Source organism: Triticum urartu, chromosome 6A, assembly GCF_056163025.1.
Source record: "Triticum urartu cultivar PI428250 chromosome 6A, HENAU_Tu73, whole genome shotgun sequence".
NCBI lineage: Eukaryota > Viridiplantae > Streptophyta > Magnoliopsida > Poales > Poaceae > Triticum > Triticum urartu.
In genome coordinates, this window is record NC_141878.1 from 389875883 (window position 1) to 389900448 (window position 24566).

At 43.3% G+C, this 24566-nt stretch overlaps 2 protein-coding genes across 2 annotated transcripts; one reads left to right on the top strand and one right to left on the bottom strand.

Annotated features, from left to right (window-relative positions):
* The first annotated feature begins 451 nt into the window (after positions 1–451).
* LOC125513202 (putative E3 ubiquitin-protein ligase ARI8) lies at positions 452–12382 on the top strand. The gene is made up of 15 exons (XM_048678234.2): positions 452–870; positions 3565–3689; positions 4039–4141; positions 4470–4560; positions 5491–5663; positions 5966–6070; positions 6150–6238; positions 6949–7056; positions 7139–7229; positions 7316–7405; positions 10753–10800; positions 10963–11034; positions 11126–11225; positions 11303–11429; positions 11704–12382. Exons 1-15 carry the CDS (start codon positions 715–717, stop codon positions 11987–11989), a joined length of 1764 nt encoding a protein of 587 aa, XP_048534191.1. The 5' UTR covers positions 452–714; the 3' UTR covers positions 11990–12382.
* A 1246-nt stretch (positions 12383–13628) lies between these two features.
* NIC1 (nicotinamidase 1) lies at positions 13629–15979 on the bottom strand. The gene is made up of 5 exons (XM_048678232.2): positions 15711–15979; positions 15141–15324; positions 14802–14935; positions 14532–14717; positions 13629–13935 (listed from the first exon to the last, which is right to left on the bottom strand). The coding sequence occupies exons 1-5, from the start codon at positions 15864–15866 to the stop codon at positions 13858–13860; spliced, it is 738 nt and encodes a 245-aa protein (XP_048534189.1). The 5' UTR covers positions 15867–15979; the 3' UTR covers positions 13629–13857.
* Positions 15980–24566: the final 8587 nt, after the last annotated feature.

Below are 24566 nucleotides of genomic sequence, written 5' to 3' on the forward strand. Positions count from 1 at the left end.
TACAATCATCTTTGCCGCGAAGCGGGTACTCTTCAATTGCGGGGGGCCTCTAGAAGCGGAGATGGCAGCTATGGACGAGGGGCTTCGGCTTGCTCTCCACTGGTCCAGCTTGCCGTTGGTTGTTGAAACGGATTACGCTGAATTGTTGAAGATGATGCAATCTAAAGATATAGAGCGATCGAGGTATGCGAACCAGATTAATGAGTCTAGATATGAAGCGAACACGATTCAAAAGGACAAAATCCAAAGAAAATGGATGTCCGATTGGTGTCTGGTTGGAGTTGGCAGGTGTGGTGTGGCAAAGAGGTATTCGGACACGGAGGGACGAGGCACTCCTGTTTGTGAAGTGAAGATTCATACCTCCCTTTCTGGTGCAGCGCAAGATTCCTTCCCATGAAAGGAAAAGGTTCCGTCTGGAAAGCACTGTTGTTAGCAGAGAAGCAGAAAATAGCAATTACACGCGAGAAAGAAAACGTGCGGAAACAAACAAGGAAGGAGAAAGCTCGAGGCTTCCTCTGCTCCCGAGCGAATCCCACCCATCCTCTCTTCCTCCCCCCACGTCTTCCTCCGCTCCACCCCTTTCCTCCTCCCAGCTCCCGTCCGTCCACCGAATCCGAGCCGCTTGTTCCCTCCAAACGGTGGGCGCGGCTCCGATCCGCCCGATCCGGGTCGCTCTCGAGGCTCCGGCGCGCGCGGCGGCGGCCGGTGGCGGCGATGGATTCAGAGGACGACACGCGCGACTCCGCCGACGAGGACTTCTACAGCGGCGGCGAGGCGGGCCTCGCCCTCAGCGACGACGGGGACGCGGACTACGACTTCGCCGACCGCGACTCCGATGACTCGGATGACCTAATCTCCCACAGGCAGCAGGTGATCATCGATTGGCGTCCGGTCGGTCCCAGTATAGAAATTGCTTGTTCGAGATAATCGGAATGGGAGATGCAGCAGCGCCGGAGCGGCCATGTATCGGTGCTTCTGTCTGCCCCTTAACGATATAGGATGGATGATGTGGACAGAAATGCTCTCGCGTATACTACTATATATAAATAGTGGATAGAAATGTGACTGGTTGGATGATCTAGATATTGCTTTCGGTTGCCTGTGTGATTGCCTGACGTGGACGAAGAGCTCGATCAGAGTCCTTCCCATGGATGAAACGTGCTTATATAAACCTGAGGGTGGTTCTATTTATGTCCCACGGTAGGAAAAGACAAGCCGAGCATTCCCGATAATTACTTCTGGCTATCGGATAGGTGCTAGCTGTGACTGGTGTCCTGGCATGCGAAATTCACTTTGTGTTGTAGCTTGTAATTCACAGTGTGCCACATTGCTTTATGATTCCAGTTTTGGTTGCTGGTAATAAGTGGTAATGGAATGTAGCATGATAGGGAGAGCGGTGTTTAGGGTAGGACTGTTGGAAAGCATGCAAAGGAAAACTTCTAAGTATGTATTAGGCATGTACTGACATGCTACCCTGATGCAAGGATATACCAGTCTAATTGGTATGTTTCTGAATCTGATTTTGGGAGGTTTCCTACAGCTTGCTGGTTTCATTGGAGCTGGCAGTTTTTTAATGTATGATTTGATAGCTCTAGCCAAAAGATGGTGATTAATTCGCAGATCATACTAATTAGGTGAATACATGAGTCTTACTTAGTGTTTACTTACTCACAGTCCATGGAAATTTCTATGTGGGATGCAAGTACTCTTCTAGCTTCAAACTGTGAAATAGGGTACCTTGCATGGTCTTGGCACAGGTCATTAAATTTATTTCGTTCTGATTCACTATTTGTAGTGATATTCTGTCTAAATATCAAGAGATGAAACGATTAGGGAAAGAAAAGCTTTTGAAGCTTATGGTACACAACTCTAGCGTGTTGATTCGGGGTTAGATTTTTGTTCCTCCCTTATGTAGAACTTAAATTGATATGATTGAACACATCTTCCATTCGTTAGTGCACACTTCCCATTCATACCGATTTTCAGTTTTAATCAGATGCAAACAGAAAAATGTTCCTTGATACGATGTTGTGATATATTTTTTGGTGTACTTTCTTCGTGAAACAGAATTGACATTTGGTATACCATCATTTTGTCATGATATGTTTTCTAGATATTATTCACACTTTCGTCTGATGTACTTGCATTCTGAAGCGTTGTGATGTGAGTGCATCAAGTGCTGTCCAATCTGCAATAGCCGATCGTGTAAAGTGTTGCAGTGTTGCTTAACATAGAGCACTAAAGGACTGGTATTTTCTTTGCTTACGCAATCAAGTAACCCGACAAGTTACTGTTCTGGTTATGGAATATTGTTTGGAAGTGCATAGTTAACTTACATAGGTGTTCATCTTGCATGATGATGTTAAATTATAGCAAGTCCAAGATCTATTGATTTGGACATGGAGCATTAAATCCTTTATAAAAAATGAACCAATTTAGCCTCTAGAAAATTTCTATGATAAATGAAATGTCCAGCTTTTAATACCCTCGTTTCCATTTTCCTCTACCATCGCCCCCCACCCTCCGATATCCACTCTTCTCCTCTTGTTTTCCTTACAAACTCCAGTTTAACAGCAGATTTTCGCACTTCCCTCTTTGATCTATTATGGATGACCTTGAGCTGCGTTCAGTTCAGATGGTCGGTCAAGAAGAGGGTTATATGCAAATGGTCAATGATGGGAAATATATATAGTTAGCAAAGAAGTGAAAAGTCACGGAGCTAGATTTGAGGCCGTTTGATTTGTAGCCAAATTTGACTACACTTTTGGATGGCCCACCTCACTGAGTGTGCCACTGTGCACACAATGCTTAAATTTGGTATAATCGTTGCTGCAATCCAGGTAGCTTTTGAATGTAGAAGCTTATATTATTGTAGAATTGTAATGATATCGGTATTGTGCCACACAAATAGAGTTATAACAAACCCAATTTTTTTTAACAATATTGCTTTTTTTGTTTTTTTGAGACCTTTGACACATAAAGTCCGGGCCTCCAGGGTATATTTTGATCGACAATGTATTGAGGTTTAGGTTATTAGCATGTAAACGCATGTCATCAGTCGCAAGTCAATCCAAGCTTCTCTCTCTGCACATGCTTCCATGTGTTCCTCGAGGCTGAATAATATACTTGAAATCATAAGGTTGTACTCCCTCTGTTCACTTTTATAAGGCGTTGAAGATATTTCAGACAGTGTGCAAAGCAGGTCAATTTCAGTTGTCTGAAATGACTTATAAAAGTGAACGGAGGGAGTAGCAAATTCTTCCTGGACGTGAAAAATACAACCAACAGAATTCTTATTTCGCTTTTCTTTTGCCTAGCTTTTTTTTCTGGTTATGTACTCCATGAGTTGGTGATTTTTGGTGTATGTACCTGTTAAATAGTCAGATTTTACCACGAAAGGATTTTTTATTTACTAACTACATGCTGTTTTGACCAAGATTAACTTTCTTTCTCTCCATTTAATCTAGCGATGAACTGGCCGTACTAAGCTTATGTGGTTCTTAGGCGTTCATTTCACCTTATATCTATGTTTATCTTACTACTATTTTCTTGTTTATATTCCAGCAAAACTACAGTGTACTGAGTGAAACTGACATAAAGCAACATCAAGCAGATGACATGAATCGGGTTTCAACTGTTCTTTCAATTTCGAAATCAGAAGCTTGCGCCCTTCTTCGCAGTTATAACTGGTAATAGGCATCATTACTTCTGGCATGGTAGTTGCATGCTTAAATAGTTATTTTTGTCCAAGCTTAAGCACAAAATAGGTGCAGGCGAATGAGATACTGCTATATTAGGATCATACTCCCTCCGTCCCAAAATAAGTGTCTCAACTTTGTACTAGCTCCAGTACAAATTTGTACTAAGATCAAGACACTTATTTTGGGACGGAGGGAGTACTTCTTTGGCCCTTCCTTCTCGATGGCAGCGCTGCTTGTACCTTCTTTTTTGTGACAGCTTCTGTAGGCGGTGATATTTAATTTATGTTGCTCGCAATATTTCTTTTCTGTAAAGGCATTATAAAGTTTCTTCTTGCAGGAGCGTTAGTAAGGTGCATGACGAGTGGTTTGTTGATGAAGCACGAGTTCGTACTGCCGTTGGTTTACCGGAGAAGCAAAACGAAATGCCAAATGAAAGAGAAGTAAGGCTCACTATTTTTTTATTTTTGCTCTGTTGCCCAAGCTTATTCCCCCCTTTGGACAATATAGTTTTCTTCTAGTTGACGTTTATATTATTGGATTGCCTGTATATTTTGTAACCCGTGGAGTTAGTATGACCTGCCTGGTAACCTGTATTTTGCTGGAGAAAATGTTGAACAGTAGGCTTGTTATTTTGAATGCTTGTGGCAAAGGGATGGACTTGCACCCTTTTATGTTCTAGACTAGACATGCTAATGAAAACATTCCCGTACATGTAGGTCATGTGCATATAAACTCCACTTCTTACATTACTTATCTATCTTTTAACAGCTTACGTGTGGGATTTGCTTCGAAAGTTGTCCACGTGAGTCAATGGGTGCTGCTTCATGTGGGCATCCTTTCTGTGGTGTATGTTGGAGAGGTTCGTTCTCTTGTTATCCCCTTGCTTTGGATGGTCATACTTTACACTGCCCTTGCCTAGATAATTGTGCCATGAATACGCTTGGTGATGGACCAAGTGTGCCTAACTATCTATTAAGTTACCCTTGATTTTTCTTCTGACTGAACACATAGATGTTTACCGTAGCTGCATGTGAGCATATCTTCCTCAATCAGTGTGTTCCTGAATATGTTTTTCTGAAAGAAGCATTGGTGGAAATTTATAGTCATGCGTGAACACAAACAAATGTATTATGCTTTTTCCTATAGCGTGAACACAAACAAATGTATTATGCTTTTTCCTGATAGGTTGCAAGCCTGCAGTGTTATTGTTGCACAACATTGACCATGCCCCTCCAAATTGATAACATTTTTTTTGTGGTTCTCATTTCTTATATGCAATAATATCACTTGTTGGGCATAAATGCTGTATTTGAATGCTCTAGGATCTAGCCATTTGGAGTTCTATATTGGATAGTATATTATTACCTGTTTGAACCATTTTGAAATTGAGTAGATAAAAAGTCCATAGATTTCCAATTTAACATTCTATATTTTTCTTTGGTCACTTAACTAGAAATCTAGAATAACTCATAACAAAACCAAATGTCATGTCCAAAGACAAATATCAGTTTTCCAGTGTTTCAACATGATGCCATCCTTATTCTCCTCTTGCAATTTGGTTCCTTTTTAGTTTTTTTGCATACTTTGTGAACCATTTAGTCTATATGCCCCTGTGTTTCAATTTTATCATTTCAGAACAATTTGAGTTTTTGTTCCATCGTTTCATGGAATGCTTTCAGTTTATCTTACATCTTCTAATATAACCTTTTTCTTGTAATTAAATGCAATGTTCGAAGATTTTAGCTTTAATGTTCAGTTGGTGCTGATTAAATTTTTGTTTCATTGACAGGCTATATTAGCACAGCTATAAATGATGGTCCAGGATGTTTGATGTTGAGATGTCCTGATCCATCCTGTTCTGCTGCTGTTGGACAAGATATGGTTAATTTATTCGCTAGTGACGAGGATAAGGGGAAGTATGAACGATATCTTTGCAGATCTTACATTGAAGATAATAGAAAAGTAAGTCCATATCTTTCTGAATTTTATCTGAATTCAAAATTTCTTTTCCGAGCACCAAGTGCTGCTCAGTTAGGGAAGGATGGTGACGGCCACATCTGGCCAAAGGATTCAGAATTTGGCATTGCACAATCCTTTGTTCTGGCACCTATTCTTTTCTTTGTATTTGATTTTATATATCAGAATTTCTTGTTGGTAGCTGATAACTGAAAAAATTTTGCTTAAATGTCTTGTGCATTTTACTGCTGTCTACTATCACCTTCTGATTTGCACTAAATTATCACTGTGTCATTTATGTTGAACAGACAAAATGGTGTCCTGCTCCTGGCTGCGAGTATGCTGTGGAATTTGTCGTTGGCAGTGGCAGCTATGATGTTTCTTGTGGCTGTTCTTATGGGTTCTGTTGGAACGTGAGTATTTCTGGCTGTAGCTTATTTGTGATATGTTCGGTCTAGCTTAGAATTAAGAAGCCGTGTGATTTTTTTTCAGTGCACGGAGGAAGCTCATCGCCCTGTAGACTGTTCCACAGTTTCCAAATGGATTCTCAAGAATAGTGCGGAATCCGAGAATATGAACTGGTACGTCTTCTCCCAAATTTCGCATTGTCTGTCCAACAGCATGAGCATGGTCATGTCAATGAAGTATTACTATCTCTGATTTCCAAGTGTGGCAAGCTTTGACATGGATATGTTTGTGTAACATGTATACCGGCCCATCTGGTCTTTAACCATCTTTTTTGTTATATCTAATTGCTAATGGAATAAGATGCACAGTTGGGACTAGCAAGTTGTCTACTCTACCAACTATTTGCTCATTCTCTCCACTTCCCTATTGCTTACCAGTTACTACCTTGCTTTTCTTTTGAAATTCTACTTGTCATATTTCCTTACTGAACCAAATTAGGTTTCTAAACAAAAATGCTTGTTGTAGATACCCGGCGTACATGATCCGCAAATTGGACTGCGAAGCCTTTTCTTTCTCTCACATATCTCTATTTTTGGCTTCTCTAAATTGTTCCATTTCACCCCAACTAGTGTTCTTTCTAACATGTATCCTTCTAGGGTCTGATGAGCACTCCCTAGACTTTTTTGCTTAGTTTGTGCTATTCTTTTCCCATTTCTTTACTAACATAATGGTGTTGTTATGTTTAAAAAAAACATAATGGTGTTGTTGTTCAGTCAATGGAATGCTGCATCTGTGCAGATATAGTATGTTTTTACTTCGAGTTGTTTTGACTAGCAACTATACCTTTTTTCTTTCTTCACCACCTGTTGGTTCTGTTTTCCAGGATACTAGCTAATTCGAAGCCTTGTCCCAAGTGCAAGCGGCCTATTGAAAAAAACCAGGGCTGCATGCACATTACGTGCACACCGCCATGTAAATTTGAATTCTGCTGGTACACAATCACATTGCTGCTACACTTCTGCTTATAGTTTTTTGTCATTTTAGATAGTTGACACATTATGCTGTTAATGCAGGCTTTGTCTTGGTCCATGGTCAGATCACGGGGAGAGAACAGGTGGTTTTTATGCTTGTAACCGTTATGAGGCAGCAAGGCAAGAAGGAGCGGTAATGGTTCACCTAGTCATGAACATCAAGTTATTGTATCATTAAATTATTTATGCTAATTCCTTCCTTCTACGTTTCTGTTATAGTTTGATGATTCTGAAAGGAGAAGAGAAATGGCAAAGAATTCCCTCGAGAGATATACACATTACTATGAGCGATGGGCAGCCAATCAGTCAGTAAGTGATTTTCAACTCAGTTAGCAGCATTGACACTCCTTTAATGTCAGGTCTTAAGTGGGTAAATAGTGAGCTAAACTCCTAAACATTTCCTATGCACTCAAGATAGCCTAGTGGTGAATCGTGAGTGAACCTTTGGGTGGTAATATACGTTGTCAGCTTTTTCTGCGGCAATGAGCTCACGAATATCATGGGTGCATAATGTACAAATCAGTACTAAGCCAAGTTGGAAGTTGGAAGTGGTGCTTGAATGACTGCTATACTGTTCTTAGTTGTAGTGATGGTTTCTTTGCTCGTCAAACTTGCCAGGAGTTCATTTACGGTCGAAGACAATGCTGTATGTAGGATATTTCGAGTTTTTAAGATCTCAGTGTGATAGGGTCAAAGAATAGAATATTGATGCTTGTTTCTCTCTCGAAACGCAGGAGAGCTGCATATCATTTCAATAAGAAGAAAGAAATAAGTACAAGGATGCGGGTAGAAACTCCGTTGACTCAAACACAACCCAAAGGAACAAATAAGAACTCTCACCACACATAAAACAAAACGGCCAAAATCAGACAAAGGACGAGCCTAAACGTCCAAGGTAAGCATCCCAAAGAAAAGCCCCCGAAGCATCAAAGCTCCAACTGAACACCAGAGGGCGAACTCGTTAGCAACTGTCAGCAACAACACGGAAACATTTGGTCTAGCGCCATTTAAAACGCAATCGTTCCGATGCTTCCATATTTCCCACGCCACCAAGACAATGAGGAGGTAAGCCCTTTCAAGAGTTCTTTGGAAACTTGAATGAGAGCTTGACCTCACCAGCTTGAGAACCGGCCAGTGGTGGGTTGCGGAGCAATAGCAATTATGCCTAATCTTCGGAGAATATGAGACCAGACCTGCCTGGAAAAGACGCATGATACAAGGATGTGCTGAATTGACTCCTCAACTTGATCGCACAAGGGGCATGCAGCCGGGTGCGGCAACCCCCTTTTGTCCAGGCGGTCTACTGTCCAGCACCGATTATTGATGGCAAGCCAAATAAATAGCTTAAGTGCAAAGGAGCTCAGGTCCACCGGATTCTCTTCCAAGGGGCGAATCTGACCGCACCAATAAAGAAAGCCCTCGTATGCTGATTTGCATGAGTACAATCCCGATGGCGTAAACCGCCAACGGTGCTGATCAGGAACATCCTGTTGAAGGTGCAGTCCCTCCACTTAATCCCAAAACTGAAGGTATTCAGTTAGCACTTGGACAGTAAGGGCGCCCTTGATGTCTGCGACCCATCTCCGCTCTGTTAGAGCTTGAGCCACAGTGTGCTGCTTGACCGCTCTTTTGGAGATCAGCTTGAAAAGGTGTGGAGATCTCCTGAAGCCATCGATCAGACAAGAACAAAGTGGTCTGCCCATTCCAACAATTGACTCAACAGCGACACAGAACAAAGCCAGAGCATTTCGAGGAACGAGGACGGGCAAACCAGACCATGGGTGATCTGCGCCAGTTTTCTGCAGCCATAACCATCGCATGCGGAGCGCCCACCCCAATGTTGAAGGTTAGGAATACTAAGACCACCCTATTGGGTTGGTCGCTGGACTCGCTCCCGGGAATCACGGCAGTTGCCCCCATTAGCCTTTTCCTGGCACTTCCAAAGAAACCCCCTACAACACTTATCAATGGCCTTGATAACCCATTTGGAAAGGCCCAACGCAATCATGAGATAAATAGGAATGGTAGAAAGTACAACTCATACCGTCACAACAAACCGACTAGTACAATTCATGGGTGATGCCTTTCGTCCAGGGAGATTGTTAGCAACCTTATCAACAAGAGGGTGGGGGTCTGCCTCGGAAGGCTTCTTGACCGTGAGTGGGAGACCCAAATAGGTGCAAGGGAAGTGCTTAATATCACAAGATAAACTGCTGGATACGACCTCCATATCTTCATCCTTACACTGAATTGGGGTAACGAGCTCTTGGACATATTGGTCACAAGACCTGAGGCATGGCCAAAAATGTCCAGAAGTTGCCTGATGTTAGTGAGGTCATTTGCAGCAGGCTGGAGAAACATCACTACATCATCAGCATAGAAATTGGTTGCAGCAAACCCACATGAGCAGCCCAGTTCACAAGAGTTCAAGACATCCATCACAAGGATAAATAACATAGGGGATAGGGGGTCACCTTGATGGAGGCCACGACGATGGAAGATGTGCTCATCCGGCCCACCATTGACTAGGAACTAAGGGAAGATGTGGAGAACAGCAAACATGTGGAATTGCACCAACGTTGACCAAAACCTAAATGCTTTAAAACCTCAATGAGGAAAGGCCAAGATACGGAATCAAAAGGCTTTCTATATATCCAGTTTGAGTAAAATGTGAGGCTCCTTTCGTTGGTGCAAACATTTTGCCATTTGTTGAACAAGGAGAAAATTGTCATGAATTCTCCTTCCCTTGACAAAAGCAGATTGGTTTACAGGCACCAAATCAGGCAGCATGGGTGCAAGGCGATTGGCCATGAGCTTAGCAACCAGTTTGGCAAAACTGTGGATAAGGCTTATGGGCCAGAAGTCTCACCTGGATAGCACTGACCTTCTTCGGCAGAAGGGAGATGAGCAGAGTTGAGAAGTCTGACCTGGATGGCACTGACCTTCTTCGGCAGAAGGGAGATGAGCAGAGTTGAGAAGTCTGAGTTTGGACACATGACCATGATGATCAGCTGAGAGAGCTAGCAGCAGGTCCACTCTGATAATTTCCCAACATGACTTATAAAACAACCAGCAAGCCCGTCAGGTCCAGGTGCTTTATCAAACGGCAAGTCTTTGATGGTTGCCCACACTTCATCCTCCGAAAAAGGCTCCTCCAAAGAAACCAAATCATGCTGCTGGAAGTGAAAAACTGAGAGGTCCAAGGAAAAATCCCGAACCTGAGACGAACCAATGAGGTTTTCATAGTAATTCAGCACAGCCTCATGTTTATCCCCTTGGTTTGTAACGACCTGATCACCAACCTTCAACTTGGCTATAAAATTCTTCTTCTTACAATATCTGGAATGTTGGTGGAAGAAAGAGGTATTAGCATCGCCATCATGAAGATGAATAACACGGGACCGCAGCCGGGTGATACTGTGATCGTGGGAAGCCAAACCAAGACAATGCAATTTAAAGTTTCTTCCGCAGCCACTCCTCGCCATTGGAAAGAGCCTAACTTTCAGTAGGCCAAGCTAAGGAACATAAAGATCTAAATATTTTTTTTGTTGCTTCGTTTTTTTCATTTTGATTGATTAAATAGTTAATGTACTACTAGCAACTCTTATTTTGCATGTAACATACAATATTTACGCACTATTTTTGTTATGATGTAGTCAAGGCAAAAGGCGCTTGGGGATCTGCAGAGTCTGCAGAATGATAAGGTAGCTGACATTCATACCTGTAACATCATTGATATTACAGGTTGCATCATCTTTTTAATCAGAGCAATGTCATTCAGGGCAGTGTCATTAGAAGGATTCACAATTTAATGCTAAAATTCTCCAACACCTAATGACTGTTATTTTGTTTGGTAAACCTTACAGCTTGAAAAGCTAAGTGACATACAAAGCCAACCTGAGTCACAGCTTAAGTTCATAATTGAAGCATGGTTACAGGTATGAATGACACTCTAGTCAGCAAGTGTCGCCTGTACTTTTGTTCAGTTTTCTGAGCATCTCACTCAGGCTGTATGGTCTCATTTTGCAGATTGTTGAATGTAGGCGGGTATTGAAGTGGACTTACGCATATGGTTATTACCTTCCAGACCATGAACATGCCAAAAGGCAGTTCTTCGAATACGTTCAAGGTTCGTATTTTTCATACTGTAGATTCCATTCGAAGTATCTATCACTAAAGGGTATCCTTTTGCTATTGCTTATTCAGGTGAAGCAGAATCTGGTTTGGAACGCCTTCATCAGTGTGCGGAGAAAGAACTTCAGATCTATCTCGATGCAGACTGCCCATCTAAAGATTTTAATGACTTCCGTACAAAGTTGGCTGGATTGACCAGGTAATGAAAATCTTAGTGTATTTGTTCTGGTCAGTGTTGTTTCTGTCGAACTGGTGTCATCATCCTTAATATGGACATTAGAATAGCGTTTCCCACAATCATGTAAAGATACTGGTTTCCACGGTGTAATTATGTGGTGGTCTTTCTCCGTATGTATAACTGCCAAAATTCTTGCAGCTTGTGCTTTTGTTATCCATAATTCAGCACTTTTCATGTCATTGCTATACACTTCTTTTACTCATCTCTGCCCAACAATTCTTTGTCTATTTAACAGCGTAACTCGCAATTATTTCGAAAACCTGGTCCGTGCATTGGAGTCTGGATTGAATGATGTTGGAGCTCATAGCGGCCAAGGTGCATGTAGCAAGGCCGTAAGCTCCAAGAACCTTGGCGGTAAGAGCAAGAGTGGCAAGAACAAGGCACCTGTTGGTGCCTCGAAGTCAGGCAGCTCAACCCGTGGTATGGATGATGGGAACATCTGGGCCTGTGATCAGTGCACGTTTGCAAACCCTAGGTCTGCTAGGAGCTGCCAGGTTTGTGACCATCAGCAGCACCGTTAGATCTTGTCAAGCATTGGACATATGGATTCGTTTGGATTGTAACACCCTGTCCCGTGAATGCCTAGAGGCACATGGCGCATGAAGTTACTGGCCTCTAGGGCAGGAAGAAACGAGAGGGTGGAAATAGAAGACTCTGCTGCATTGGAAGCGCAGCAAAAGCTAAAGAGGTAGAATTTTTGTGTCCTGGTTGTCTGTTAACCGACGATGCCCCAGCAGCCTCACTCAAATATCATGGCTCGTTTGTATATAACTTAGCACCCAGCCCTCTTGTCTTGTTTGAGAGGGGTATTGACGGGTGTTTGCCGATGCATGGACTGACCTGTTGTAGTGTTGTACAACTGTTGTAAAAACTGTAATAATATTGACCTGTATTGAGTACATTTATTTATGTTCGCCGGTCTTGTCAGTTTTTTTTAATTGCTGTCTAATTAGAAAATAGTTGAACACAAAAGATTTCCCTGTGGCAGGAGCAGCAATATAGGTATAGCAAGATCAAATGCACGCTTGTTTGCTCCAGTGATTTTGTTTATGAATCCTTGGTGGATTGCAATGATAAAGCGTTTGTGCGGTGTGGCGTTTGCTTTGCTCCTATGGCGGAGCTAAAGGATCCTGTTTGAAGAACTGCAATTTGTGAACTTACAGACCATGTGGCCCTTTTTTCCGTCAGCAGGTTGCTCGGCAGCGGACAGCATACGCCCTGCCCCCATGGATCAAGATGGGAATGGGCCGGGTCGACCCGCTGGGTCGCTGACCCGGCCCAAATATTCGGGGCCGATGGGTCACATGGGTTGGCCTCAAAAAAAAAAATTGGGTCAGTAGAGCCGGCACCAAGTGACCTGCTGGGTCAGCGGGATCGGCCCACCTCGTGGTCTCCTATCTCACGACAGCTATGTTCTAATTGTCGCCCTCGCCGATCTCTGCCGTGCCGGTGGTGCTGCCTCACGCTCACCGTCCCAGTCACGCCTAGCTCGTCATCCGGCTCGCCGTCCCAGTCACGCCTAGCTCGTCATCCGGCTCACCGTCCGCTCGTCTCCCATGCGCCGTCCAGCTCCTAGTGCACATTTGAGACTTGTCGGTAGAGCGTCGGGTCTGATGTCAACTAGTAGTACTAGCGGCATCCGATGGCTAGACACACCCACACGGCCACACGGATGTTGCATGTCTGTACAATGTCCAGAAAGAAACACACGAGCTTACTATGGTCTACGAATGTATGAATGTATAATGCACGGATGCAGCAGCTAGACCACTTGGATCTCCGTATTTTTTTTCTTTCGTTCCTAGATTACGTACTACTCTATTAGGATTTTAGCTATCAGCACATCACAAGAAAAAGCAACATACGTCACTAATAATTGGGTCGACCCAAAATACCCATCGGGCGGGTCAGCCCGTGGCCTCTTATATTGGCCCTGAGGCCACTAGGGCCGGGTCCAAGGCCAGGGCCGGGTCGGCCCATTCCCATCTTGACCCATGGATATGGTGGCACTAGGCAACACACATCGCGAGGTCTGACGGGGAGACTACCCGGTCCAATCCACGTCTTTCCAAGCAATCTCATCAGCGGTTTTGGTTCATATTCTATGATGGGCAACCTTGGAACCCAGAATATATACGTACTACGCGGCACCAAAACACATATTGGAAATGGTATCTATTCTGCGTACTGTAAAGTAAATGCTTGTTAACATCACTCCTTGGATAATTACAGATAACCATGCATGGCACATACAGTGGAACAGTGTCAGTGCACAGGCGGCAGATACACCATCTGATTATTCTACATAGAGTGGATAAACAGGAGGACTACATAGAACTATAGCACGGTCCTTCCAGCAAGACTATCAGACCTGATGAATGATCTAGCCTTATTCTTCGAGAATTCCGTCAACTATCTTCGCACCCCTTGATTTGGCCATGTAAAGTCCCATGTGATGCATAAGATCCTGCATCATTATGAAAGGTTAGCTATAAGTCCATGTTTCTTTCTTTTAATGAGCAAGGGAACGCACAAGATATCAAAGCAAATTTGCTACCGTTGTGCCTATGCAGTGACTTTCAGATCAAGAGAAAGCAGCTGAACTCTACGCGTAGATACTTCACAGCCAACAAGACAATGCATTTTCGTGTAAAACTACTGCACTTTCTTTTAGGCAGAACATAATTCTCTCTTTGTTCTATTGCTATAAACTCCGGATCATATGGCCTATGTTTTTAGCACGGTATAAACTCTGGATGCTAGGAACTTCGCAGCCAACACGACAGTGCATTTTCCATGTAAAACTAGTGCACTTTTTTTAGGCAGAACACAATTTTCCTCTTTGTTGATGTTCTATATAGCTATGGAAACTCCGGATCACATGGCATGGGATTTTGGTATGGTATATAAACTCTGGATGCTGGGAACTCCCTCAATGTCCTCTGTTTTACAGAACCTAATACTAGCTAAAATTACATGCTCCAGAATACAAAAGCTATCTACTCTCTTTCTGAAGTCTACACTCTCACTGACCATGCATAGTAGAGTTTAGTGGCTGAGTACCTGTGGATGGGCCAAAGCTCCCTTGATACTCCTGGCTACTTCGACAGGGAGGTCAAATGTCGCACATCCCTCGGAATAGATCACAACATCTTCCAACGGGGGCACTCGGCCAATGTTTCTTGCAGCCAGAGTAGAACTCACAAAGTCCAAAACACAGAAGTCAGTGCATATTCCTACAACCAAAACCTGCATCAAGCAAATTCATGAATCATTTATAAATGGGGATCACACTTTTTTCCACCGAACATTTAAATAGGAAGGATCTCTTACGGTTTTGATCTGGAACTTTGCGACCCACTCGCTGAAAACATTGGACCCGTCCTTCTCAAATGAAGCAAGATAACCATCAATGCAGTCCTTGCGCCTCATTGTCACATTTGGATCATTCTCCAGCCACTCCAGAGCTGCATATGGCAGATTGAACTTCGTCAGAATCCAGATATGGAACGTATTCTGCTGTCATTCTCCCATATCTTATCAGGTTGCCAAAACCATCGATTTAGCATCCCAATTCAACATGAAAGAATCAGTTCATAGAAACTGAACATGCTCTACGAAAGGCTTAAGGTAATAAGTAATAATACAAAAAATGTGGAGCTGGTGTTTAACCTGGAACAAAGTTTTCTTCACCGGAGCCGATGATGCAGTGCGGCGGGAAAGGCGGCTCGGGCTTATCGGGATGGTGGGTATCAAGGAACGCAAAGACCGGCCAGTTCCTCTGGCAGAACACCTTGGCAAGCCTGGTAGACTCCTCCACCATCTTCTCGATCTGCTTATTTGGGGTGACAGGGGCCTGCAAACGCCATCTTTCTTATAAGTAAAACGAGTAATAATACTTCATGCAGATTGATATTAATTCATGGGAGGAAGAAAAGGGAAAGTGGAGATTCAAGATGGGCCGGAAAGAGAAAAAAGAGAGGAAGAGCGAGAAGTGCGTGACAAGAAAAGAACAAAAGAGCCAAGAAGCGAGGTAGGAGAAAGCTGCGAGAGGGTATCTGGCCCATTCACTCGCGTCTCCATCGTAGAGCAAGCAGCAAAACTCCAACTCTTTCGGCATGGTGGCATGCATCCACCCCACCGGACCACCGAGATCCCGCAAGGGTCGATCAACCTCGCGCGAAGGCTCTTCACTTGATAATATACTCAAAAACGGAGCAGAGGAGGGGGAGCAGAACTCACGAGGTTCCCGGCGCCGACGGTGCAGAAGCCGTTAACGAGGTCGACGAGGACGAGCCCCGTGCCGGGCGTCAGGAGAAGGTCGGCGTCCGGCAGGAAGGGCGCCGCCGAGCGGAGCAGGTCAATCGCGGCGGCGCCGCCGCCGGCTTCGGACCCCATGGAGATGCGTGAAGGGAAGGGGCGGTTGGTGGTTTGGGTTTGACTGGTCCCGATCAACTAGTCGTCACGAGCCCTGTTTTGTCTAATCTTTCTCGACTGGCACCATCCAGTTGTAGAGGCGGGACCCGGATTGGGCAAACTTGGTCAAACGAACATCCAAGATGAGAAGGAAATTCATTCGTCCACCTGGGTGAACTGATTTGATAAAAAGAAATGTGGCTGCGCGCGGATATGAGCGAACAGATGGGGAAAACAACTAATACGGCCTACATCAAGGAGTGGTTGGAGTGAGTGAGAAGGCGCCGAGCTGATTTGCGGTGCGATTGACAAGTCAAGTTTAGGTTTAGGGCATCTCCACAGGTTATATGTTAGTTTTATTAGTAAAATGTCCATGCCATCAACAAATAAGCTATCATACAACTACTGCAACGAGTTGTATGTAAGCTATCCAATAGATGATGAAAAAATAAATGTGATTGCTCTTTATTTTATTTTGCAGCTTGTGCAAAGGTTGTTGGTTAATCTACATACAACTTTGCTTTCTCTTCACATTTAATATATGCCACATCATCATTATGTCCTAGATGGCAAATTTACCAACATATATCTTACAACTGTTGGAGATGCCCTTACTTTACTCCCTCCAGTCCTCTTTTTACTTCGTATATAAGATTTGTCTAAAATTAAGCCTCGTAAAATTTGATCAACTTTAGAGAAAATAATACCAACATTCATAATAAGAAATTAATATCAGTAGGCGTGTCATGATTTAAACTTTCATATTGTATAACTTTAGCATGATAGATATTGATATTTTTTCATATAAATATGATCAAAATTTGTGAAGTTTGACTTCAGACAATTCTTACATGCAGAGTAAAAAGGACCGGAGGAGGTATCATGTCGATTGGTAGCACGACGCATCACGCCGTTGTTATCTATCACCGCTGAGCAAAACACATGAACGAGATTTCATACCCATTTGTGTTTGGTTATTTTTGTAGAGAAAAGACGCTAGGGACGCTCGGCTTTGTTGACTTAATAAAGGTAGAAACGACATAGGAGTCAAATACAGAATCAACACAAATAACATCGCACACAATATAGTCCGATGCTAGAAGCAGATTATGTTCATGTAATGAAACGGTAGGGCTACATCAAAATCGCGGGCTCGGGCAGCGACTTGATGGCGGTTGGTGGCGTGGATGGCCCTAAGTTTGGACAACACAACGTCAGCATACTCACAGTCCTTCCTCTTTCCTAGAGGTCTACATTGTTACAAAAATAAAAGCCATTTCAAAATACAGTTAGCAGGATGGGAGGGTAAAATTCCCTCGATGACAAGTTCGTTTTGAACGGTTCAGCCTATACCAATGCACCAAAAATACGCTATGCTAATCTCCATGATTGGCCTCAGGCGTTCTGAAGCAAGCCTAACAGATCTTGCATCAAATTAGGGCGCCAATCAACGCCAAAACATTGGCGCACACAGCTCCAGAGGAACAAAGTTGAAGCACATTGAAAGAGCAAGTGATCTACGTTCTCAGGGGTGCCGCACAGAGCACACATGCCGTTACTGAGGTTGTTGCGTCTATGAAGATTCATTGCAGTAGGGAGGCGATCTTTAGAAGCTTGAGATAGGCACGTTGCTCAAAGATCCTTTAAAAAATCCTAGCCTAGGACCATGAAATAGCTTGGAGTACATGAATATGACTTAGAAGCTCCCCGAAGGTTCCAAGTCCTAAGATATCATGTCTTTTGAACTGGGGAGCTGGGTCTGATTAGTGATATTCTATAAAACTTTCCAGGAGTCAGATTCGAGGATAGAAAGGGTTATAGAAGAATGAAATGTTAGTGGTTTCATCCACACAAACGTCTTTAACTAAGATAACAGGGTCAGGAGCAACTGCAAATAGTTTAGGAAACTTGACGAACAAGGGAACATCTGAAATCCATCCACTTGCACGTCGAAAATTTGGTAACGGCCCCATCCCTGCCGTAAAGTTAGCCCACTGTTGAAGATATATTTGTAGGATTGGATCCCATTCTAGAATTGTGACCCTTTGGAAGAGGAAGCAAAAATTGAAGAGTTGGAGAAATATTTAGCTTTAAGAAGCCTAGCCCACAAGCTATGGTCGCGTTGAGAAATTTTCCAAATCCATTTCGAAATTAAAGAAGGACTCATATTTTTGGATTTGGTAATCCCAAGCCCCCCTTGGGTTTTATGTTTACATAGTTCTTCTCAACGAACCATGTGATATTTTCCGCTTGGTGTCACCCGCTTCCCAGAAGAATCTAGAACAAACTCTATCGAACTACCCGTGAACTCCATCGCCCAAGATGAACAAACCATATCAAAGGTTGGGATAGCAGAACGGCACACATTTGTAAGCGTGAGCGTGGCGCCCGTGGACATGAGTCTTCCCGCCACAGATCTACACGCTCGACAACTTTGAGTACCAATGTACCATCATATCCCAATCTGAAGCTTGTAGAGATTAATTGGAGTAGGATAAACCTAGGTACACAATTGACAACTCAGACCTCTGGTAATTGAGAAGGCTAGCGATGTGTTGGCCTTCCATTGTGCATCCATCCCTAGGACGCAATTCGCTCTTGGCGTACTTAATTTTGAGCCCTGACATGGCTTCAAAGCAGATGAGAAGGATCGTGAGAGTTGCAATACTAATAGGATCATGCTCAAACAAGAGCAGGATGTCACCGACATATTGTAAGTGCGCAACTCCGCCCGAGATGAGGTAAGAAATGACACCTTTAAGGTGGCCAGCCTCCTTGGCTTTGGAAATCATGGAAGAAAGGGAATCGGCTATGATGTCAAAGAGCAAGGGGGAGATTGGGTCCCCTTGCCTAAGACCTCGCTTGCTGGAAAAACATGGGCCTGGTTCACCATTAATGCAAATCAAAGTTTGTCCGTTGTGACGTCCCTGATTCAATCGTACACTAATCATACATACAAATGTGTACGATCAAGATCAGGGACTCACGAGAAGATATCACAACACAACTCTAGACACAAATTAAAGTCATACAAGCTTTACATTACAAGCCAGGGGCCTCGAGGGCTCGAATACATAATCTCGAATACAAATGAGTCAGCGGAAGCAATAATATCTAAGTACAGAAATAAGTTAAACAAGTTTGCCTTAAGAAGGCTAGCACAAACATCTACGATGTTCGAAAAGGCAAGGCTTACTGCTTGGGAGCCTCCTATCTACTCCTGGTCATCGGCGGCCTCCACGTAGTAGTAGGCACCCTAGGGGTAGTAGTAGTCTGTAGGGAAACGTTGCATGGAAAATAATATTTTTTTACGCACACGCAAGAACTATCCATAAAGATTCATATCTATGAGAGGGGGAGCGCATCTTCATACCCTTGAAGATTGCTAGGCGGAAGCGTTTATCAACGTGGTTGATGTAGTTGTACACATTCATGATCCGTATGTTGAGCCCTAGGGTCATTTCTTGGGGAGAGGGCCTCCTCAAAGTCGATTTGGAATCCAAAGAAGAGTCCTTCTCGGACTCCAGGGCCAAACGCCATGGTTCCTGGCGTTAATGTAAACGCCACGGACTACAACGTCTGGCCCAGGGCTAGACGCTAGGAACCTTGGTGTCTAGCCCCTGCCCTCCGAGAAAACCCCTTTGTGCACTGTCTTAAGGCCTCGTGGGCCTTACCCATTGGCCCAACCATATCATCCTATCAATCTTTACCTCCAGACCATTCCGGGGCTCCTCATCATGTCTGTGATCTCATCCGGGACTTCGAACACCATTCGGTCACCAACATACATAACTCATATAATATTATATCGTCAACGAACATTAAGCGTGCGGACCCTACGGGTTCAAGAATGATGTAGACATGACCGAGACGCTTCTCCGGTCAATAACCAATAGCGGGACCTGGATGCCCATATTGGTTCCTACATATTCTACGAAGATCTTTATCGGCCGGACCTTTATGACAACATACATAGTTCCCTTTGTTCGTCTGTATATTACTTGCCCGAGATTCGGTCGTCAGTATCTCCATACCTAGTTCAATCTTGTTACCGGCAAGTCTCTTTACTCGTTCTGTAATACATCATCCCGTAACTAACTCCTTAGTCACTTTGCTTGCAAGCTTCTTGTGATGTTGTATTACCAAGAGGGCCGAGAGATACCTCTCCGTCATATGGAGTTACAAATCCCAGTCTCGATCCATGCCAACTCAATAGACACCTTCGGAGATACTCCCTCCATTTCTTTTTAGTCTGCATATAAGATTTGGTCAAAGTCAAGCGTTGTAAAGTATGGCCAACTTTTTAGTAAAAATATCAACATCTACAATACTAAAGTTATATATTATGAAAATTAATTTCATCATGCATATAATAATATTGATTTCATAGTATGAATATTGATATTTTCTCTTACAAATCTAGTCAAACTTTACATAGTTTGACTTTGACCAAATCTTATAAGCGAACTAAAAAGAAAACGGAGGGAGTACCTGTAGAGAACCTTTATGATCACCCAGTTAGGTTGTGACGTTTGATGACACACACGGCATTCCTCCGGAGTCCGGGAGTTGCACGATCTCATGGTCGAAGAAACATGTATTAGACATTAAGAAAGTAGGAGCAATAAACTAAACGATCATATGCTATGATAACGGTTGGGTCTTGTCCATCACATCATTCTCCTAATGATGTGATCCCGTTATCAAATGACAACTCTGATACGTCTCCAACGTATCTATAATTTTTGATTGTTCCATGCTATTATATTATCCATCTTGGATGTTTTATATGCATTTATATGCTATTTTATATGATTTTTGGGACTAACCTATTAACCTAGAGCCCAGTGCCAGTTTCTGTTTTTTTCCTTGTTTTTGAGTTTCGTAGAAAAGGAATATCAAACGGAGTCCAATTGACCTGAAATTCTACGATTGTTTTTGAACCAAAAGAAGCCCCCGAAGCAAAAGAGTTGGGCCAGAAGAGCCACGAAACCACTTTTCCACCGCCGCAACCTTCTGTACCCATGAGATCCCATCTTGGGGCCTTTTCCGGCATCCTGCTGAAGGGGGATTCGATCACAGAGGGCTTCTACATCAAGACCATTGCCTCTCCGATGAAGCGTGAGTAGTTTACCACAGACCTATTGGTCCATAGCTAGTATCTAGATGACTTCTTTTCTCTCTTTGATTCTCAATACAAAGTTCTCCTCGATGTTCTTGGAGATCTATTCGATGTAATACTCTTTTGCGGTGTGTTTGCCGAGGTCCGATGAATTGTGGATTTATGATCAACTTATCTACGAATATTATTTGAATCTCCTCTGAATTCTTATATGCATGATTTGATATCTTTGCAAGTCTCTTCGAACTATCGATTTGGTTTGGCCAACTAGATTGGTTTTTCTTGCAATGGGAGAAGTGCTTAGCTTTGGGTTCAATCTTGTGGTGCTCGATCCTAGTGACAGAAGGGGAACTGACACGTATTGTATTGTTGCCATCGAGGATAAAAAGATGGGGTTTTCATCATATTGTTTGAGTTAATTCCTATACATCATGTCATCTTACTTAAGGCGTTACTCCGTTCTTTATGAATTTAATACTCTAGGTGCATGCTGGATAGCGGTCGATGTGTGGAGTAATAGTAGTAGATGCATAATCATTTCGGTCTACTTGACATGGACGTGATGCCTATATTCATGATCATTGCCTTAGATATCGTCATAACTTTGCGCTTTTCTATCAATTGCTCAGCAGTAATTTGTTCACCCACCATAATAATTTCTATCTTGAGAGAAGCCTCTAGTGAAACCTATGGCCCCCGGGTCTATTTTCCATCTTATAAGTTTCTGATCTACAATTCTAGTTTTCTATTTACTTTCTTTGCAATCTTTTACTTTCTGTTCCATAAACCAAAAATACCAAAAATATTACTTTACCGTTTATCCATCTCTATCAGATCTCACGTGGAAATAACCGTGAAGAGATTGACAACCCCTTTATCGCGTTGGGTGCAAGTTGATGTTTGTTTGTGCAGGTATTCGGTGGTTTCTGCATTGTCTCCTACTGGATTGATACCTTAGTTCTCAAAACTGAGGGAAATACTTACTCTACTTTGCTGCATCACCCTTTCCTCTTCAAATGAAAAACCAACGCAAGCTCAAGAGGTAGCAAACTCATGTCTATGGTTAGGAAACCTTAACCATCTTTTATCAATGAGCTAGTCTAGTAGAGGCTCACTAGGGACACAATATTTGTTTATGTATCCACACACGTATTTAAGTTTCCGGTCAATACAATTCTAGCATGAATAGTAAAACTTTATCATGATTAAGGAAATATAACAAAAAACATTTTATTACTGCCTCTAGGGCATATTTCCATCAGTCTCCCACTTGCACTAGAGTCAATAATCTAGTTCACATCGCCATGTGATTGACACCCAAAGAGTTCACTAGAGTCAATAATCTAGTTCACATCGTCATGTGATTAACACCCAGAGAGTTCACTAGAGTCAATAATCTAGTTCACATCACCATGTGATTAACACCCAAAGAGTTCACTAGAGTCAATAATCTAGTTCACATCGCCATGTGATTAACACCCAAACAGTTCTAAGGTGTTATCATGTTTTGCTTGTGAGAGAGGTTTTTAGTCAACAGGTCTGCAACATTCAGATCAGTGTGTACTTTTCTAATATCTATGTCTACAATGCTTTGCATAGAGCTACTCTAGCTAATTGCTCCCACGTTCAATATGTATCCAGATTAAGACTTAGAGTCATCCGGATCAGTGTCAAAGCTTGCATCGATGTAACCCTTTACGACGAACTCTTTATCACCTCCATAACCGAGAAACATTTCCTTAGTCCTCTTTAGGTGCCTAAGGATAATTTTGACCACTGTCCAGTGATCCACTCTTGGATCACTATTGTACCTCTCTGCCAAACTTATGGCAAGGCACACATCATGTCGGGTACACAACATGGCATACATTATAGAACCTATGGCTGAGTGATACATCTCCGTTGTATCTATAATTTTTGATTGTTTCATGCCAATATTATACAACTTTTACATACTTTTAGCAACTTTTAATATGATTTATTGGACTAACCTATTGATCCAGTGCCCTGTGCCAGTTCCTGTTTTCTGCATGTTTTTTGTATCACAGAGTATCCATATCAAACGAAGTCCAAATGAAATAAAATTTCACGGAGAATTATTTTGGAATATATGTGATTTTTGGGAGTTGGAATCACCGCAAACGGAGGCCCGTGGTGGGCACAACCCACTAGGGCGCGTCAGAGGAGCCAGGCGTGCCGTGGTGGATTGTGCTCACCTCGTACGTCGGTTGGACCTCTACCTCGGGCGCTGAGGGAGTCCTGGACTAAGGGGTCCTCGGGCGTCGGACCAATTGGATATGGGTCGGACTGATGGGCCGTGAAGATACGAAGACCAAAGACTATACCCGTGTCTGGATGGGACTCTCCTTGGCGTGGAAGGCAAGCTTGGCGATCAACTATGAAGATTCTTTTCTCTGTAAAACCAACCTTGTGTAACCCTAGATCCCTCCTGTGTCTATATAAACCAGAGGGCTAGGTCTGTAGATACCCCAGAATAATCATTGCCAGGCTAGACTTTTAGGGTTTAGCCATTACGATCTCGTGGTAGATCAACTCTTGTAATACTCATATTCATCAAAATCAATCAAGCAGGAAGTAGGGTATTACCTCCATAGAGAGGGCCCGAACCTGGGTAAACATTGTGTCCCCCGTCTCCTATTACCATCGATCCTAGACGCACAGTTCGGGACCCCCTACACGAGATCCGCCGGTTTTGACACCGACATTGGTGCTTTCATTGAGAGTTCCACTGTGCCGTCGAAAGATAGGATCGATGGCTCGCCTTGTTCTCAAGGATAACGTTACCTCCGGAGGAACACTGGCCCCAGGCCAAACCCTCCGGCTGGGCGGCTTCATTATGACCGCCCGTTCGGCCACTAAGCCGACGATGGCTTCTCGGGTCATCAAAAATCCCCTTCATGTTGACTCTAAGTACTCCAAGCAGATGGATCCGACGGAGCTGTCGTCTTTAAACGAGCGCCTAGATTGCATCGCCGCCTTGGGGTCGCCACAGACTAGATCGGATTGGGCTTAAACCCAACCAGGGAGAAATTAGAACTTCGGCGATCACCCATCAAGTAGCGGTAGTAGAGGAGCAAGACGACAACTCTTCCTCTATACTAAGGACGAATTACGTTCGGATCTCCGAACTTGAAGAGCCGGATACCTACCCACAGAAAGACATGTCCTGTCCTCCAAACATAGAATTGGATGACAAGCCCAAAAAACCAGCTGACATCCCGGAGCCCGATCTACTAAATCCGGAGATTCTCCAAACTTCGGATCCCATTTGGGTCAGAGTTCGGACTTCAATCCACCCACCCACCCAGACATAAGCGCTCTCAGGGGCATATGGTAGCAGTACAAGGAAACGGCCCACCACTTCTGGGCTAGATTCCTCCTTGTCAAAGATAAGATTGAATGCGACGACGAACACACGATCACAACGTTTCGCAGCAATTGCACAGATGAAGGAATCCTCAACGCCATCAGCGGTCGTCGCATATCATGATTCGCAGACTTGGCAACCATAGTATACAAGTACTGCGCAATGGAAAGCG